The sequence below is a fragment of the Protopterus annectens genome, chromosome 16.part0 (assembly GCF_019279795.1).
Source record: "Protopterus annectens isolate FY-2018-M chromosome 16.part0, PAN1.0, whole genome shotgun sequence".
Taxonomy (NCBI): domain Eukaryota; kingdom Metazoa; phylum Chordata; order Ceratodontiformes; family Protopteridae; genus Protopterus; species Protopterus annectens.
This window is the reverse complement of record NC_056750.1, coordinates 427,589,123-427,609,554: the sequence shown is the minus strand read 5'-3', so window position 1 is coordinate 427,609,554 and position 20,432 is coordinate 427,589,123. Positions and strand designations below refer to the sequence as shown.

General features: G+C 37.9%; 1 protein-coding gene across 2 annotated transcripts in view; it reads right to left on the bottom strand.

The window, feature by feature from the left end:
- The window catches only part of GAPVD1 (GTPase activating protein and VPS9 domains 1), a 3,238,556-nt gene that overhangs the window by 783,110 nt on the left and 2,435,014 nt on the right, over nucleotides 1-20,432 (bottom strand). For both annotated transcript variants that reach the window (XM_044058337.1, XM_044058338.1), the window contains one exon: nucleotides 4,252-4,374. In XM_044058337.1, the coding sequence (XP_043914272.1) occupies nucleotides 4,252-4,374 (123 nt within the window). The remainder of the gene's footprint in view (nucleotides 1-4,251; nucleotides 4,375-20,432) is intronic.

The window sequence follows — 20,432 nt, the reverse complement described above, 5'->3', positions numbered from 1 at the left end:
TCATTTCACTGAATCACATTTCACTGAATGCAGAGTACTGTAAGGCAAGTAAAACGTATATGCCCTTTTCCCCACTGTAGTGTGATCCTGGAGTTAGTATATATAGTTGGGGGGAAGCCCACCATCTAGTTTATTGTTGGCTTTCAGTGAAATGAGATTCATAAATATAAAAGCAAATGAGGTGGGGGCTATACCCCCCACACCCACCTATGTGGGGGGGGGGCCGGTGCCCCCCCAAAACTATATATGCTAACTCCAGGATCACACTACAGTGGGGAAAAGGGCATAAATGTTTTACTTGCCTTACAGTACTCTGCATTCAATGAAATGTGATTCGGTGAAATGAGTTTTCAGCGATTTGAGCTTTCAGCGATTTGGTGAGAGTGAAGTGAAATACAGTATAATGTTTTTTCAGTGAATGAAAGTAGATCCACATATACATACATATATATATATATATATATATATATATATATACACACACACACACACATATATGCAAAGATACATTCACACCCTAGTAATATAAAATAAATTACATCACAAGGAGGAGGCTGAAGGGAAGGATGGGAAGTTACTGCAATGCTCTATTAAAATATCTAGTGCTATGGTAAGTTTACCTACACAACTGTAGTTGTGTACTATGTTCAAAGTAGCCTAAGCCACTTGGGTCAATTATCATAGCTTAGAAACTAAGAAGGAAAAGTAAATCAGAAATCCATCAGCCATGGAGAATGGTCTTTGCAAAGCCTGTTCCATACCTGGAAAAGGAATGTAGACTGTTGTGCTTTGTAAAAGTATGGTCAGAGGACCAAGCTGCTAACTTTAGAATACTTTGAGTCCACCCATTTCCAGAACGTCACTGCAAATGCCAAAGTCCAGGTGGAATGGCCCCCTAACCCTCCCTGGAAGTGGCTTATTATGGTGACAATAGCCAGGAAGCAACCATCTGGAAATTGTCTGCCTTGACAATTGTTACCATTTCCTCCTACCTTCATACAAGACAAACAGGTGATCAGTTTTCCTACGGACTGTTTTGTCTAGTGCCTGAGCTGTCTGTGAACATCCAGAGTGTGAAATATACTTTTGCCCTTGCTCTTGAAGTCAGAAAAAATGAAAGGAAGATTAATAGACTGGTTCAAGGAAAACTGTGAGACCACTTGATGCATAAAAAATGGTTACTTCTCAAAGAAACCCTAATTCTCGCCAATGGAAACTGGCTAGGCTTAAAATAGTCCACAAGGCAGCTAGCCTGGTACTAACCTATGCCATTCGCAAACTTGCTAAAAATGAGATAGGGTTGAGTCACTATAAGTGCTTTTAACTCCTAGCTGAAAGTTAGTGCAATGCATAAAACAATTTTTCCATGTTAAGAACCTCAATTCGGCTGGAAGCTTGCTCAAATGAAAAAAAAAAGAGAGTAAGCTTTTGAAGCACAAGGTTAAGATCCCAAGGATGAGCCACCTGTTTTCTAAATGGCTGGATATATAACACCCCTTTCAAAGCTTAACTTCAAAATGATAAAAAAGGGTGATCTAAAGGCAGACGTGCACAGATGGCCAACAAATTAACCTTATAAGGACAGGCCAAACAACAGCAACTCTCACAAACAATCAAGAACCAAAGGCAGTGAGAAATGAATAATGCAAATCTTTTCTATTTACAACAAATAAGATCTCCTTGTAGTATTTTTTGCCTCATTTAATACCTAACTGCACATCCTCAGAAAAAAAGTGCCTAAAGGCTATAAAAATTCCATCATCCAAGCAGTTAATCGAAGGGTTTTCAAGTCAGAGTATATCAAAGAACTCCTATCTTGTGTGAGTAAATCCAGTCTGTGGGAAAGCCTGTGGTAACTGCCCTTAACCTGATTGAAAAGAAGGTAGAACCACTGTAGCCTTGGCCAAAAGGGAGTCACCAAATTTTTTGAGACTTATTCTGTATCTTTAGAGGAACTCTGGATATCAGTGAAAAGGGTGCAAAAGCACACAGGAACACTCTCATCCATGAGAATAAAAATAAATCTGTCTTCCAAGGCTCATTTGCAAGGGATCCTGGAGCTATCACAGCAAGTTTGCAAAGAAGGTAAGATCTGGTACCCCCTTAATTGTTTATGTACCACATTATTGTGGTGCTGTCTGTGTAAGTCTACAGAGGGTCCCTCTTTCGTACCAAAATAAAAAAAGCCTTTGCTCATCTGCCAGGGAGAAAAATCAGAGGGGACAAGGAAACTATTTACTAAGCAAGGAGGAATCCTTTGGAAAGGAGGAAGAGAGTTGTATTGCCAAGTGCAGCCATCCCGAATTACATGTAGAACCCATTTGTTTGGAACAAGCTGGTGTCACAAGGAAAGAGGAAGACTCAAAGAGAGGGAGAGAGAGAGATTGCTAGGGAGTACTAGACATGCAAACAGTCATACTGACTGGGAAGACGGACCCTGACTTTAGGGGCTTTCTCTTTCTTTTGGAACATCTTTGCCACTGCTTTTTAAAATCTTATTTGGCAATCCCTTACTGTTTGAATTGCTTATTGAGAAAGGGAGCTGAGGAAGGGAAATTTATATTTGCCTTAAAAAAGGAGGGTTGAAAATGTTGAGTAACTCCTTAAATCAACTTTTCCCTTAAACTAAACTTTTTGAGTACCTCAGTTACAGAAGGGCCAAAAAAGAACTTCCTTGTCTCAGGAAGAATTTATAATGTCAGCTTTAACTTTTCAGGAAGGTTTTAAGAACGAAGTCAAGCAAATCTTCTGATGACTGACCCAGATGCAGTGGTTCTGGAGCTAATGTAACTGCAGCATAAGCCCACTTTAAAAGACAGTTTGTAACATGAAAAACTGATAATAATGAGGCATACAATTTTTATAATTTTTTTTACCTCAGACAAGGGAAGGTGAACCTGGAAACTGACTGGCCCTTAAAAAGCATTCTTGTCACAAACTCAGGATCCCTATCCCAGTTAAGTGAAGAACCTTCATCTGCTGTTTCCCCCCCAAGATCTACAAGAGTGGTTTTCCCTTGCCCATCAAGGGGATCCCTACAGCTGTAGATGACATGTTTGCCTTCTGGTCCATAGTAGCTGTAGGTGCAACACCAAGGGGACCAGGGAAAAAAAGAATCTATCCATGGAACCAAGAGCTGCCACACCAGAGTCAAAACAGGAGTCAGCCTAACATGCAAAGACTCCATGAAGAACTTTCTTCTTCTTGTGGATAGGGGAAGGAAAAATCACAGAGCCAGGCAGCTGCTCTATCGGTTAAGAAAAAATAATGCTTCAGAGATGGACAACGAGTCTGAACTAGTCAGTAACAGATAAGGTACAGAACAAGTGGTACAGAGATAATTAAACCACTGAAAGTTCCCCCATCTAGCACAATATCCTGTCCCAAACATGCAAACCTACAAAACCTATAAGGAAATATTGTCAAAAAGTAGAAAATTCTACACAAAATATTCATATATGCATTTCTACACCAACTCCCTTAGGAATGCAATGACAGTCCCCAAAACATTTATTTTCCTGACAGAAACAATATTTTAGTCAGTAAAACAGAAGTTTTCCTCAGAAAAATGAATTTAGTGAACTTTCTTCCCCAAAAGGGGACTTGTCTGCCCAGCTGGCCAACCAACAGTTCCACTGATCCTGCCAGAGAGGCACATTTTTGGTGGCAAGAACGTTCTGATTATTTTCTCTCTAACTGTTCTTTTATATGCATCTCTTCCTCAAGCTCCAGACAGCTGGTGTGCATGGAAAGCACCTACATTAACATTGAAAGCTGGCCAGTCAATGGGTGTATGACTGCACAGGTGATCTAATTTTGAACATTAACAAATTTCCACTCAAAACATAACATTGCAAGTGTATATTAAACAATGGCCTGAGAAGGCCACTGTAAAAACACCCATGCACACACTTTTCTATAAGTGCATCATATTTTATAACCCCATAGACTTACATGACTCATCAACCCAGAGAAGGTTCTGCCAGGTCCCTGGCAAGAAGTGCAAATTATCCCCCAAAATTAAGATTTACAGTGACCAATACAATGGTTGTTGCCTCATGCTGGCAAAAGATTTTAACTCCCAAGGGAGAAATGTTTATTACCATTACTGTTTTAATTTCTGATAAAGCAGAGGTATTTACACCTCACAGTACTACAACACCTGTAGTACCAAAATACAAACAAAATTAACCATTTCTTGAGACCTTTTTTTAAAAATGTTGCTTAAAATCTTAACTGCTTGTCCCTTACCTGTGGTATCATAAGTCACTGATGCTCCTTCGTTAGGGACAGTACGCTTGATGGCATTTCTGTACTTGTCCAATATATCTTCTGCAGCTTGGGCTTGGGAATTTTGGCGAGGATTACTGTCATCTAACAAGACAGTGATGGAAATCAAGGCAAACACAGTTACCCCAGGTAAGAAGTATTAAAAGTTTTTTGACATTTAGAAGATAAACACAAAAAGAACAAGCAAGCAAAAAAAAAAACTAGACTTCAAGAACAGCAGGAGATGCATGTTCTCTATGTGCTTGTGAGGCAGGAGACATGACTGCTTTAGATGCTTGAGAAGTGACTAACACGCATATTTAACCATCAGTGCATGCAGTGTACCCAACAGTGACTCCTTTGTATGGGCTAACTTAACTGAATGAAATCGTTTTAAACCAAGAATAAAATGCAATAATGTTTAAAGCTGAATATGAAACATTTTCATAATGAATATATAAAAAACTTTTCACTCTGTTGGCACACTTTTGCATGACTTACTTTATCATACAGTCACAGGAAATAAATACATCTGGTTTAAATTTATTTCTACTGGCCAACTGCTATGGGCATTCACTTACTGGCCTTTTTCTACAGCTCAAGCCAAGTGCAACAACCACCCATCTAAACCCTCTAGCAATATCTGCAGGTCTCCATATTTACGATTAAATGCATGTACAGAGAAGATGATGTATAAGAAGGAAATTACTTATGTTAAATAATGTCTTCACCACTTGTCAAAGAATGTTTCACTCAAAGTATCACTTGCTCACTGCATATTTACTTCAGCAAATTACATGCAAATGGCTCAAACAGACTTCAGAAAACAATACTCTGCAGAACCAGCAAACTAGATCTTGAGCTGTTTATGGCCAGCATATTGAAACAACAATGCACAGTGGAACATTCCAATGATTTTTCGTTAACTGCTTTACACATGTCTTAATACCGTTAGTCTTTCAGGACTCAGTACATCTACTCGCACATATGATTTTTGTACAAAATATAATAAACTCATTTTTGCAGACTGCTTTCAGTCAGTTTTGGACACAAAATGAAATCCTTTAACATGCATACTTTTAAGTTGCATAAGGTTCTACAGTACAACACAGAGTGTTCTAATCCTTTGTGGAAACTGTCTGCTTATTTTAATGAAATGAGTAACACAGTAAAGCAAGAACAGTGTAAGCTACACACAGGTAAGAGTAGCTTGCATAAAAAGGTTTGAAGATGACATAAAGAAGTTCGAAGACAACATCATATTCTAGTGAGTAATGGATCAACCTGTCGCCTGATAATGAAAAAAAATAAAAAAAAGAAAGTGAACTGGAAAAACTTTAGGTCAGCTGGCAACCACGATAGCCCTCATTTCACTTTCCTGACACACTGTTGATTGAAATGTAACAAATCAGTACATTTATGATACTATCCACATTCTTGCATTATTTCAGAGAGCAACCAGCTACGGAGATAAAAGAACCATGCTTTTATTTTGCAAATTATCACCAATGTAAGCACTGTTTTTTTAAGAAGTGGGGCTACTGTCAAGGTTTCGAGAAGTGTGATAGCTTGTGGTCTAACAGGCAAATTAGACTACTTTTGAAACAATGAAGATTTATATTTCCTCTAAGTATTTTATTACTTTCTTCAAATAAAAGGATATAAACCAACATACAAAATTTCCAAAATATTTATTACCTTCTTCAAACATACACATTTCTCAACTACACATATGAATTCTATACATTGCAATCTCATATTCTGAACTTTCAGAAATATGTATCAAAACATTTGAAATTATACTACAAATTTATACAGCACATTCTAAAAGATATAGCAGTCCTTATAATTAAAAAAATAATGCTGTCAAAATTTTCCTGAATTCTAAAAATAATACACAAGGGCCTAAAATACTTGCATTACGAAAAACAAAATAAGGAAACAGAAAAAAGAACCAAAATATTGACAGTAAAGAAAGAACAAAGAACTCATATTTAAAAACCTTGCCATTAAGTAAAATGACACATTTTCTCAAGAACCATTACAAACTGGTCAAAAATCAAATTTTGGAGGATAAGGACTAGACATAATTTTCACTTTATTAAGAAAAGAGGAGCTATTGACTTACAATTTCTCTTAACAGATTTTCTTGTAACTGCTATAGTCGTCCACAACAACGATCTTTGCGAACATGGAACATAAGCTGATATAACAGCATTAAAAAGTATCACTTATTTCGTTATTCTAATACTACCACTTCATAAAACTTGATATAAATGTCGACTCAAAACAGTCTTGAGAAATATCTAGATCTTTTTCCGAGAAAGACTGCAGTATTACTGATAATAAATCAGTATCTTTATTGGTGGAATAACAGCAGTCATCAGATGGGTGTCTAGACAATTCCACCCCCCCCCCCAAAAAAAAAAGAAGGGATGGCTTCTTTAGGATCAGGATGAATCTCGGCTATGGGAAAGTTTCATTGTGAATGTTAAACCTGTCAAAGCTTCCAGAATGGTCAGGCAATCATCCAAATAAGGAAAGCTATGAATGTCCCGAAGTTTGCAATAAGCTACAACTGCAACAAGGTATTTGTTAAAGACCTCTACAGTAGCAGAAAGTCCAAAGAGCATGGTAGTAAACTGATAATGCAGTCCAAAACAGAGAATCTTACAAAGAGGTTAGGTTACTATGAATGGAAGTATGCAAGTATCTTTTAGGTGTACAATGACCAAAAAAGGCTTAAGAGATGAAATAAGGAGAGAGGTTTAAGTAGCAACATTTTGAGTTTTGGAATATGCAGAAAGATTGTAGTCTAGATAGATTTAGAATGGGCCTCCGGATGCCTGGTTTTCAGGAACCATAAAAAAAATCTTTAAATTCTTTTATTCATGGATCTTATCACTGTTTCTTTGATCCCCTGCATCAGTAAGTTTAAAATGATCAGAGAAACAAGTGAAGCTGTTCTTTTGGGGATAGATTGATTCCTGGTGGAGGTATGAAGGGATGCCTAACAAAGTTTGCAAACATGTTCTACAATGTGTTGTACCCCAAGAGTCTGAGGTTATAGTTTGCCATGCAGGAGGGAAAAAAGAAAGAATCCCTGCAATTTTCGGAGGAAGACTGCGGTAATGGTAGACAGGGGGAAATATCTCTCAAGAATAAACAAAAGTTTTTTCTTTGACTGTTGGATCTCTGTGATCCATTAAGTTTTCTTCTGGAGTCCTATATTCATTTTCTTTTAAACAGATCTTTTCCAGATTTCTGCTGACCAGATTTGTTAAGGATGAGGAAAGGGGTCTTGGATTCTATGGATACCTCCTATGACACTCAGGAACAGGTGATAACTCCAGCATGAGCTTTCCTCTTTCTTCTAGTCTTTTACCAAAAACAAGTCCTTGTCTAGAGGGGCATTTAACAATTAAGCTTTCACATCCTCATAGGAGGACTGTAATCTTAACCTAGCATGCCTTCTCAAAAAAGCATCAGTTACAACTGCTCTAGAGCCAGCAGCCACAGCATCATAACCACATTTGATAGTGTGCTTAGCTATCAGAGTAACAGAATTAAGCACATCAGTAAAGTTAGATTTCACATCACAATTAGAAAGATTTACCAAATTGTGTTCTATATTACTCAAAAATAGATAAAAGGGACTTAAGACATGTGGGTTTGACAATTACAAGCCCTGAAAGCTAAAGTGACAGATATGTACCTTTTTGTGATACTTATCAAGGGCTCTGCTGTCCTTACAGAAGAAAGAAAGGTTCTAGTACTTTTGTCAGGTTCCAATTAAATGACAGCAGAGTCAGGAGAGGGACTTTTGTAATGACACAAGAGCATAAGGAATTCTGTAAAACCTGTCCGACTTCGTAGGGGTCAGAGGCTGAGAGAATCAATTATCTGAAAAGGTATCTTCTATAGTGCCTAGAATTGGGGATATAGCAACAGGCTTTGGGATATCCATATTCAAAAGCTTACAGTATATTTTTCCTGTCAGTGAGAAACCTATTTACTCTCCCACTTACGTTTTTAATTTGAGCAATCATACCCTCAGAGGAAATTTTACATCCCATGGAATTTAAGATGCATAACTTAGACAATCTTGATCAGAATCCATGATGTTTTCCTCCAAAGAAGAGGAACACTTTTAGCCTTTAAAGGAGTGGCAGAGGAGGCAGATACACAAGACTGAAAAGATTAAATTGCTTTTATCAGACCTTGTGCAAAAGTGAACCAGTCTTCCATAATGACTTCCTGACCAGAAGCAGTAGAATGTGGAAAAAAAGTCTTTACTTTTCTGAGAATGGTCCACAGTAGATGCCACAGGCCTGACCTCCATAAGCAAACCACAGACATTCTCACTAACAATTGGTAGATACCTCCTTCATAATCAGATAACATTACCCTAAATTCTCCCTTCCCAGCTGAATATTCAGTCTTATTGGGTGTGCAAGTATCCTGAGCCAATAGTGGCCACCAAAGGTGATATGAGGGAGCATCTAGGAGAAACAGTATGATGATCCATGGGTTGCAAAGTTGCTTCAGTGGAGTCACCAGGCACAAACTGAAAAAGACAGAACATCTGGTTGTCTTCAATTACCTGACCAGCACCTTGATGAAACCAAAAAACTGTTTAATTGTGGCAACTTCAAAAGCTATAGTAAAACTATAGCTATAACAAAACAGTCAAGCCGGTTTCGGCATCCATATGCCTTCATCAGTGAACATAGCACACAAATATTTCATGATTTAAATACACATCACATTTCAATTAATTAATTAAAGTTGGTCATTAAGACCAGGTCTAAACAATCCCCCTAGTTTAATGATCCAATTACGTTCTTTAGTGTTTAAAATAGAGTGCCAACCCATTAGTGTTTAAAATAGAGTGCCAACCCATTTTTGCCCTGTCTATTCCCTTTTATTATGTCAATAATAATAAAATTAAACTGTGCTGTAGTATGTTGTAAAGTATGTTTAAATAATGGGCTGGAAGCTCTTTTGTTACGGATATCACGGAGATGTTCAGAGACCCTCACCCGCAGAGACCTAGATGTTTGGCCCACATAAAAAGCTGAGCAAGAACAACTGGCTAAATAAATTAGCCAGTCTGTGCTGCAGTTCCCCAAAAATGAGATGTCATAAACCCTGGAAGTATTTGCACTAGTAAAGATCTTAGATTTACAGACATGTTGACAGGCTGAACAATGACCACAGGGGAAACAACCCTTGAGTAGGTCTCTGAATAGGGTAGTTTGTGATGAAGTCATCTCCCTACTGTGTTTATAGTGACTAAACTATGACCCCAAAGTGGGGCCGCTTCGGAAGGAAAACAAACACCTGGGTCCCAGAATTTCTGAGATTCTATCATCTGATTTAAGGATACCCCAATACCGATCCACACTGTTTTGAAGAACATTGCTAGTATGCCCAAAAGTAGTGACAAGCCTAAGGTTAGTGTTGTCATCCAGAACTCTGGATTTATATGTTAATAAATCAGATCTGGTTTGTGTGGACACACCCTTCCGAATGTAGTCCAAAAGTGAGGAGTGCACCAGGCTGCAAATAAATCTCACCAAATCTTCCACAGACTGTCCTTTATTAAGACAAACAGGTATAAAGATAGACAGGTAAGCGCTTTCGCGTTGGTGTAACGCTTCTTCAGACCTTTAAAGATGTATGAATAATGCATCCCTTTATATACCATAGTACATTGCACCTTAATTGATTAAAGACCACAAGGTGTAATTGATGTAGTTAATGATGCTTACAAATTCAAACAAGTCTGAGTATAAATGTCTTACTAAATTCTACAAAGCTTATGAAAGCACATATAGTAAACTTGTGAAAACACACATAAATAGACTCATGAGTTAAAAACACATATGTTAAAACATATATTAAAACATATATTAAAAACATGTATATTGAATACATAATATAAATGTGTAGAATTCAGTGGTTCAAGGGTCTACTGGCTATAAAGGGTTTGAGGGATATCTTATCATTGAGCCCATAAAAATGGGCTTGTAGCCTAAGAATCCATTTGTTCTCTATCCCTTCTGTGTGGCTTTTAATGTTACCTAGCCTATTAGTTCTTGTTAAAGTCTCAAGGACCATAAATTTAAAACAATGTGAAGATCCTTTATCTAAAACATGTCGTGCTAGGGCATTTGTTGTATTCTGTTTATCAATTGCATAGATGTGTTCTCTTATTCGCTCACGTAATGTCCTATTGGTTTTACCAACATAAAAAGTGTACATTGTTGGCATTGAGCGAGGTATATAACATCTCTAGTTTTACAACATGCATATCCCTTGAGCGAATATTCACGTCCTGTGTGTGGATGTATGAATTTATCAGTTGCAGCTATATATTTGCATTGCTTACAACTTAAACATGCAAAGGTTCCTGTCTTATGTGGAAAAGTATTGACCTTGTTAAGATTTTCATAACATAGTCTCCTATCTAGGGACTTCATGTTTCTATAAGATATTGTTGGTCTAGTATCAACTAAGTCTTTTATTTTCTCATCCATCAAGAGTAATTTCCAATTGTCTCCTATAACCTGCCTTACTTGATTATTGATATTAGTATAAGGAATAATCAGTCTGTTTACTGCTGGGGATTGGTTTTAATGTTCAACCCATCATTATCATCTACTCTCCTTAAAACGGAGTGCCCTTGCCTACTCTGTGAATATCCCCATGAATTAGTGCTTCATGTACTTCTGTCTCTTTATAGCCCCTTTCTAAAAAATTCTTTTTAAGTATAGTCTTCTGTTTATTAAAGGTAGACTCTTGAGTGGTTAATCTAGAGGCCCGTAACATTTGATTCTTGGGAATGTTTTTGTGTATATGTTTGGGATGCATGCTGCTGCGGTGCAGTAAGTTGTTTTTCCAACATGTCTTCCTAAATAACTCAGTGTCTATGCCATGGGTTCCCTTAGTTAGCTTAACATCCAAAAATGCAATCTCCAAAACAGAGTAGCTGCATTCAAAATTCAGAAAATCAGTAGTGGCATTCAAGTATCTAACAAAGTCTGTTAGTAATGTAACTGATCCCCCATACAATACACACATCGTCAACAAATCTACTATAATGTTTTAAGTGTTGACAGTATAAAGCATGATTAAATACATAAGTGTCTTCCCATTGTGCCAACACCAAATTGGCATAGGTGTTGGCACAAGGGGTCCCCATGGCTACCCCCTTGGTTTGCAAAAATACTTATTGTCATAGAGCAGAACATTGTTCTCAAGAACTAATTCTAGGAGGCTCATCCATTTCATAACATCTGTATTAGCTATGTCATGTGCCAAAAGGAACTGATTTATATTCAAGACCAACATCATTTGGTATTGATGTAAATAATGATGTCACATCAAGTGTTACAAGAATGTCATCACTTGAAAGCAACTGTAATCTGTTTAAGTCAGATAATTTCTCTAAAAACTGTTGCGTGTCCCTTAAAATATAATTAGTGTTGGTCACAATCGGTTTGAACATCTTGTCCAAATAGATGGAAAGTGGTTCTGTGAGCCATCCTTTGCTAGATACAATGGGTCTCAAAGGGGATTATCTCTGTTTTATGCACTTTAGGGAGACCCCTAAAAGTAGGAACCAAAGGATTCTCTACCGTAAAATAAACATAGAGTTCTTTGTCTATAGTTTTACATAATAACATATCGTATAGCGTACTATGTACTTCCCTAATTAAATTATTGAGTGCATTCCAGTCAAGGGGAGTGTATGTATCTTTGTCCATCAACATTTCTTGCATTTTATTGGTGTATATGTTCTTATCCATAATGACAATGGCGCCCCCTTTATCAGCCTTGCGTATAATGATGTCATTGTTACTCTGTAAACTAACAATAGCTTCCCTCTCATGCAACGTCAGATTGTGAAACTCCGGTTTCAATTTATTATTATTATACAAAGTAAATAAATCACTTTCATGCCTTCTCAAAGGCTTCCAAGAGGATGAGGCTGTGGTATAAAACAGACGGTTTCTTAAAATTAAAATTATTGGATGCTGTAGAATCAACATTCAAATCATTATGTCCATACATTAACTTCAACCCTAAATTTCTGGTGAACAATTTAATGTCCACCAGTATGTCGACAAAGTCTGTTGAACAAGAGGGGATAAAGCTTAACCCCTTGTTCAATAATGAAGTTTCATGAAGATTTAGTTCATACCTTGAGATGTTAATAATCAGGTCATGCTGGTAAAGTTCATCATTTTCTTCTGGTATGGGACAAATTCCTCCGTGTTCTTTCTCTTCCTGTTGAAGGGTGACAAAGTTCTTCTCTCGAGCGGTTTTATCGGTAAAGGGAAAGAAGGAAAACCTTCACCTTCACCGAATATCTCATCTTCAGAAGCTCCAATAAAAGAGTCTAGCCTCGTCTGTTTCCTTCGTTGGTCTTTAGCCGCAAAATCACTTGTGGGACCAAGTAGTGCATGGGTGTCCCTATTATCTGAGTTGGCAGAATGGATCATGGCTTCTACAGTGATTCGCCGGTTTCACAGCCACAGAAGTAGAAACCGGGCGTTTGTAGTGATACTGGCAGCTTGTGTCGTTGTGTCGGTCGGTATAGCGTCTTCATTTGATGACATCATCAAAGGGGCGTTACTCACTGGTAGTTTACTGTTCTGAAGCACTGGCTTAGATTTAAAATTAGCGACTGTATAGTTCTGCCGATTACCCAAAGGCTGCTTCTTATCCCTTGGCCAAGCAAAGACCTGGCCTTTTGGAAATCGAAAAAATCTCGTTCCAATTTTCTCTTCTTGTCTTGTCTAAGTTTATTATCGAGTGTCAGCAAAATTTGTTTGAGATCTTGATACATACTGCTCAGTTCATTTTCATTGAGCAGTTTCAACAGTTCACCTTCTATAGTATTTATCTCTGTTAATAAATTTTTCTCAGCCAGGCAATATTGTTCAATTAAAATGTTGATATAGGCAAAGCTGGTATCCAGGTTAAGTTTCTGCCAGGTGGAAAGTAATTCTGGATAGTCTGTTCCAAAGGTTGGCATTTTTAACACCCTTAAACCTCGCGGAACCAATTTAAAACTCAAGCATGCCTGCATATGTAATTTCTGCCACTGTATATTCCTTAGTCTCTGCATTTTAGTCTCAAGACGTCTTGTTAACAGTGTAACCTCCATATTATGTTTCATGTTGTTAGCTGCATCCTCAGTATTAGCTAAATCACGAACAGTTAATTTGAGTAGCGGGTTCTCTCTCATTTCTATCAGCGTAGCCATACGCTGAGTATTTAATACTTCATGAATCCGATCACTGTTAGATGATGCAGGTTGTACAGCCATGTCTCAGCAGGTAATCAACGAAGAAAAGTAGGTAAAAACAAAGTTACCTGACAAGCAAAGCACCCTCAAAACGAAAAAATATCAAAATGTAGTCCAAAAGTGAGGAGTGCACCAGCAGCCACAGCATCATAACCACATTTGATAGTGTGCTTAGCTATCAGAGTAACAGAATTAAGCACATCAGTAAAGTTAGATTTCACATCACAATTAGAAAGATTTACCAAATTGTGTTCTATATTACTCAAAAATAGATAAAAGGGACTTAAGACATGTGGGTTTGACAATTACAAGCCCTGAAAGCTAAAGTGACAGATATGTACCTTTTTGTGATACTTATCAAGGGCTCTGCTGTCCTTACAGAAGAAAGAAAGGTTCTAGTACTTTTGTCAGGTTCCAATTAAATGACAGCAGAGTCAGGAGAGGGACTTTTGTAATGACACAAGAGCATAAGGAATTCTGTAAAACCTGTCCGACTTCGTAGGGGTCAGAGGCTGAGAGAATCAATTATCTGAAAAGGTATCTTCTATAGTGCCTAGAATTGGGGATATAGCAACAGGCTTTGGGATATCCATATTCAAAAGCTTACAGTATATTTTTCCTGTCAGTGAGAAACCTATTTACTCTCCCACTTACGTTTTTAATTTGAGCAATCATACCCTCAGAGGAAATTTTACATCCCATGGAATTTAAGATGCATAACTTAGACAATCTTGATCAGAATCCATGATGTTTTCCTCCAAAGAAGAGGAACACTTTTAGCCTTTAAAGGAGTGGCAGAGGAGGCAGATACACAAGACTGAAAAGATTAAATTGCTTTTATCAGACCTTGTGCAAAAGTGAACCAGTCTTCCATAATGACTTCCTGACCAGAAGCAGTAGAATGTGGAAAAAAGTCTTTACTTTTCTGAGAATGGTCCACAGTAGATGCCACAGGCCTGACCTCCATAAGCAAACCACAGACATTCTCACTAACAATTGGTAGATACCTCCTTCATAATCAGATAACATTACCCTAAATTCTCCCTTCCCAGCTGAATATTCAGTCTTATTGGGTGTGCAAGTATCCTGAGCCAATAGTGGCCACCAAAGGTGATATGAGGGAGCATCTAGGAGAAACAGTATGATGATCCATGGGTTGCAAAGTTGCTTCAGTGGAGTCACCAGGCACAAACTGAAAAAGACAGAACATCTGGTTGTCTTCAATTACCTGACCAGCACCTTGATGAAACCAAAAAACTGTTTAATTGTGGCAACTTCAAAAGCTATAGTAAAACTATAGCTATAACAAAGCAGTCAAGCCGGTTTCGGCATCCATATGCCTTCATCAGTGAACATAGCACACAAATATTTCATGATTTAAATACACATCACATTTCAATTAATTAATTAAAGTTGGTCATTAAGACCAGGTCTAAACAATCCCCCTAGTTTAATGATCCAATTACGTTCTTTAGTGTTTAAAATAGAGTGCCAACCCATTAGTGTTTAAAATAGAGTGCCAACCCATTTTTGCCCTGTCTATTCCCTTTTATTATGTCAATAATAATAAAATTAAACTGTGCTGTAGTATGTTGTAAAGTATGTTTAAATAATGGGCTGGAAGCTCTTTTGTTACGGATATCACGGAGATGTTCAGAGACCCTCACCCGCAGAGACCTAGATGTTTGGCCCACATAAAAAGCTGAGCAAGAACAACTGGCTAAATAAATTAGCCAGTCTGTGCTGCAATTCCCAAAAAATGAGATGTCATAAACCCTGGAAGTATTTGCACTAGTAAAGATCTTAGATTTACAGACATGTTGACAGGCTGAACAATGACCACAGGGGAAACAACCCTTGAGTAGGTCTCTGAATAGGGTAGTTTGTGATGAAGTCATCTCCCTACTGTGTTTATAGTGACTAAACTATGACCCCAAAGTGGGGCCGCTTCGGAAGGAAAACAAACACCTGGGTCCCAGAATTTCTGAGATTCTATCATCTGATTTAAGGATACCCCAATACCGATCCACACTGTTTTGAAGAACATTGCTAGTATGCCCAAAAGTAGTGACAAGCCTAAGGTTAGTGTTGTCATCCAGAACTCTGGATTTATATGTTAATAAATCAGATCTGGTTTGTGTGGACACACCCTTCCGAAGGGGTCTCACTTTGGGGTCATATTTTAGTCACTATAAACACAGTAGGGAGATGACTTCATCACAAACTACCCTATTCAGAGATCTACTCAAGGGTTGTTTCCCCTGTGGTCATTGTTCAGCCTGTCAACAGGTCTGTAAATCTAAGATCTTTACCAGTGCAAATACTTCCAGGGTTTAGGACATCTCATTTTTTGGGAATTGCAGCACAGACTGGCTGATTTATTTAGTCAGTTGTTCTTGCTCAGCTTTGTATGTGAGCCAAACATCTAGGTCTCTGCGGGTTAGGGTCTCTGAACAGCTCAGTGATATCCATAACTAAAGAGCTTCCAGCTCATTATTTAAACATACTTTACAACATACTACAGCACAGTTTAATTTTATTATCGACATAATAAAAGGGAATAGACAGGGCAAAATGGGTTGGCACTCTATTATAAACACTAAAGAACATAATTGGATCATTAGAATAGGGGTATTGTTTAGACCTGGTCTTAATGAGCAACTTTAATTAATAATTGAAATGTGATGTGTATTTAAATCATGAAATATTTGTGAGCTATGTTCACGGAGGAAGGCATATGGATGCTGAAACCGGTTTGACTGCTTTGTTATAGCTTTAGTTTTACTACAGCTTTTGGAGTTGCCACAATTAAACAGTTGTTTGGTTTCACCAAGGTGCTGGCCAGTTTTGAGATTACTTTGTGTGATGTGGGCCTTTGCACCAGCCATACTTGTGGTTCTTGCGTGTGTATCTTCAATTACCTCCCTCAAAAGTTTTTCTCTCTCTCTTTTTTTTTTTACCTGAGGGGTGAGGTCTGCAGAAGAAGAGGATGATGCCACTGCCACTTGCACCAAGTCCTGAAGACATCTGTTGTCTAAGTAAATCTGAAGGGAAATAAGTCTAGTCCCTATAATCTTAGGAATGAGTACTTGAAAGACACTACAAGATTTAATGCCAAATTTTTGATGATAATCAAAACAAACAACTAGAGTGCAGGTCTTTGTATATCTTACACCCACAGTCAGACTTCCCTGTTCTGACAGTCATTATACAGAAAGAGGAAGAGTCCGCAGTGGGGCACTTATCTGCCTGAAAGCGTAAGTATGTAAAACTAGATGCAATGCTGAGGAAAGACTGCATAACTGGACTAGCAGCAAGAAAGTTCTAAGTACATTCCTCTTACAGTACCACATCTACTTGTGCTAAATGTGGACATACAGAGTTGCAAGGAACACTTCAGAGCTTTCTTAGACTGGTTGGATGTACAATGTAATTAGCAAGATACATCCCATCTGTAAGGAATTCTGCAATAGTGATCTTAAGAAAAACATCTACAATTATATGACAAGAATTTTTTCATAACCTTTCTCCTACAGCCCTGGCACAGCTATAGAAAAAAATGTACTTCTCCCTGGACTAGAATATGTTTCCTCATTTTTAGATTTTCACTTTTCAAACAATAATCAAAGGATAACAGTAATTCTAAACAAAATATGGAGTATGCACTACTTGCAAATGCTCCCCCACAACCAATGTGATCTCTTAAAGAACCTCAAATTGCTTCCAGTTCCAAACAGGGCTTGTGCTCTTTTAGGAACTTTACTATTCAAAATAATAAAACCTCCTCTTAAAGAGCAAGCCTATGCTTTCACAAACACAAGATAATATCATGCTAGTCCAGCCTCAAAAACACCCACACTAGGAACTAAATCTACATATACAAATAAACAAGACTTGCAGGAGACATATGTCGCAATTCAATGTATTCCCAACCTATGGAATATGCTTCCACTACAAGTGGAAGTACTACTTTTGCTACCTTTAAAACTAGTTTTAATGATTAGATGGACAGATATAATTTACACTAGGGTTATCATGTATGACCCTGAGGTGAGCACAATTACATGGTGGAAAAGGGTGGAAATAATATTTTAAGTGTGTCTGCCTCAATGTGTGCACAGGGCTAGGCATCTTATGGAGTAATAAAAGGACAGATGGTAAGAGCAGCAAAAATGGTTACTGATATAGTGGAATTTTTTGAAGAGTGTCATTTTATTTGTAATGTGTTTAAAAACAGGTGGCACCCGCACCATATGATAGAAGGAATTAAATCTGAAGTCATTAGGAAGAGGCTTTCCGGTCAGTGTTCTCCTATACTTTCATGTGGTAGTACTAATGGGGTGAGATTTAATGGTGGTATGCAATCCCAAATAGCATGGGTGAACAATGTGGATTTAGAGGAAGAAGTCCAGGCATCTGAACAGAATGTGTTGGAACAACATAAGTACCGTGCAAAAAATGCATTTATTTTTACTTATAATATGGATAGTAAACATGTTAAAGATATTTTGAGTAAGAATTGGTCCATGATAACACAAAATAAATCATTGGTTAAAAAGTTGGGAGATGCCCCCAAATTTGTGTATAAGCAAGGGAGTAATTTAAAAGATTGGTGCCATGGTTTGTCACACCACAATAAACATGTGGCCCAAAAAATGCAAAAATATGGCATGTGTACACAGTGTTCTTTTCTGGAATGCGAGCATTTAGTTTTGGGTACCAAAAATACTTATATTACTGGACGGTACTCCTGTCAAACAAAAGGAGTTGTGTACGCTGCTAAGTGCTGCCAGTGTGCAGCTTACTATATAGGGAAAACTGAGCAAAAGCTCAAACAGCGAATTTATGAACACAATAATGACGTCCAAATAGGAAAATAAACTACTGCTTTAGTAAAACATTAAAGAAAGCCCTGGCCATTGTTTCAAATTTTTGGTATTGGAACAGGTGTTAGTTAACCCTAGGGGAGGACCATGGAATCTTGTATTAGAACAACGAGAACTGTGGTGGATTTTATTTTTGTATACATCTGTGTTTCCTGGTATCAGTGATATGGCATCTATATCTAGTGTGTTAAAATTGAGAACTTATGATAGATAATCATAAGTTCTATAACTGTGGCTATAATTGTGGTTATATATTACTGTTAATTTTTACATATTTTTAAATTTTAGTTAGTTTTTAGGTGCTGTCTTTTTAATTTGATTGCCTATGGTTAGAGGGTACTTAAAGGGATGTCATATGACTGTATTTGAATTTCTGTTTCTGAAGAAGGCTGGTATTTGGTCTTGCCGAAAGCATTAAATAAATCTTCTAATATTTAATTGCAAGTGGTTCCTGTCATGCCTTGTATTTGGATTTATATTTGGTGTTTGATAGTTGTTGCTTATGTTTCCACTACAGGTCAAAGTACTACTTTTGCTACCTTTAAGGCTAGTTTTATTGATAAGATGGACAGACACAATTTACACTAGGGTTATCATGTATGACCCTGAGGTGAGCACAATTACATGGTGGAAAAGGGTAGCAAGAACATTTTAAGTGTGTCTACCTCAATGTGTGCACAGGGCTAGACATCATATGGTCCCCACTGACTGCTTTCTGGTATTTTCTTATGTACCTATAAATACAGATCTCATAGCCAGAGATAATTTTCTGCCCAGCTGCCACAACATCAGTACCAGTTGTTTTTCATAACATGCCAAAAATGTTATCACTTGTAGCTAGCATACAGAGGTTTACTGGTGACAGTAGTGTAGCACTGTCTGAAAACATGAGCTTGGTCCACTCACTGGAGTGAATCAACAGCAAAGAAAGCTGGGCAGAGACTGTTGGGGCTGGTGGACAGATGAGACAGCAGGCAACAAGGTAAACCATTCAGTGTGCGTATTACCTGCAAGAAAAGGCTGATGGTCTGTGGATGGCTGGGGACGTCTGTTCTGATCAGAAAGATGGGTCTTCTCCAGTCAGATGTCACTCAAATCAGTAAACATGGGTAGCAGACAAGCAACGAATGAGCCCAAAATCCAGTAGAGAGGAGCTGATGGGACAGTCAGCAGAGAGGGAGGAAAAAAAGTAAACAGATTGTGTAAGGTTTCCTGCACATGAAGATAGCCTGTAGTTTACAGATCCTTCAAGCAATGCAACAGTTACCAAGAACAAAGTTTGAAGGTCTTCCAGGATACAAAATGAGTATCACTGAGAAGCTGGGTTCAAAGGAGGCCAGAGAAATATTTGCAATAATGACATTAAAGGGACAATCCCAGCGTTTAAAATTCGGGTCTACACTATAGCTGACTGAAGTTACACCCACTTTGCCACGTCACTCACATTCCCACCCACAGTGTCTTTTTCTTTTAGATATCCTGTCTCACTGCTGTTTTGTTTCCCCATGTGAATTGAACGGCTGTCATTCGAGTTCCTAGTGATTTTTAGTAAAAAATGTGTATTTCAGGTTTTTTAAATTAGAAATATTGCAACAAGAAGTAGTAAGCCTCTATACTACTGCAGCCCATAACTGCATTAACCATTTTGCTAAGATCGCTACTTTCTGAATACTCAGAGAAGTAGAAGTAAAGTCTGTGTGTAGTGGTAACAGAATAGCGGAAACAATCTATTCCTTTTTAGAAATTAGTTTGACAGCGGTTTCTGCTGACAACGGCAAGTCATCTTTCTTGCACTACGGGTCAGTTTCCTGGAGCAGTCTATCTCTGTGCATGAATGATAGACGGAGCAAAGGCTCCCGATCTTGAAGAGCAATAGCCACATTAGTGGGCAGTTGCAACAGTATACACTGATCGCATAAACAATCATTTCAGTTTTTACCCTTTCTTCTGTATGACAG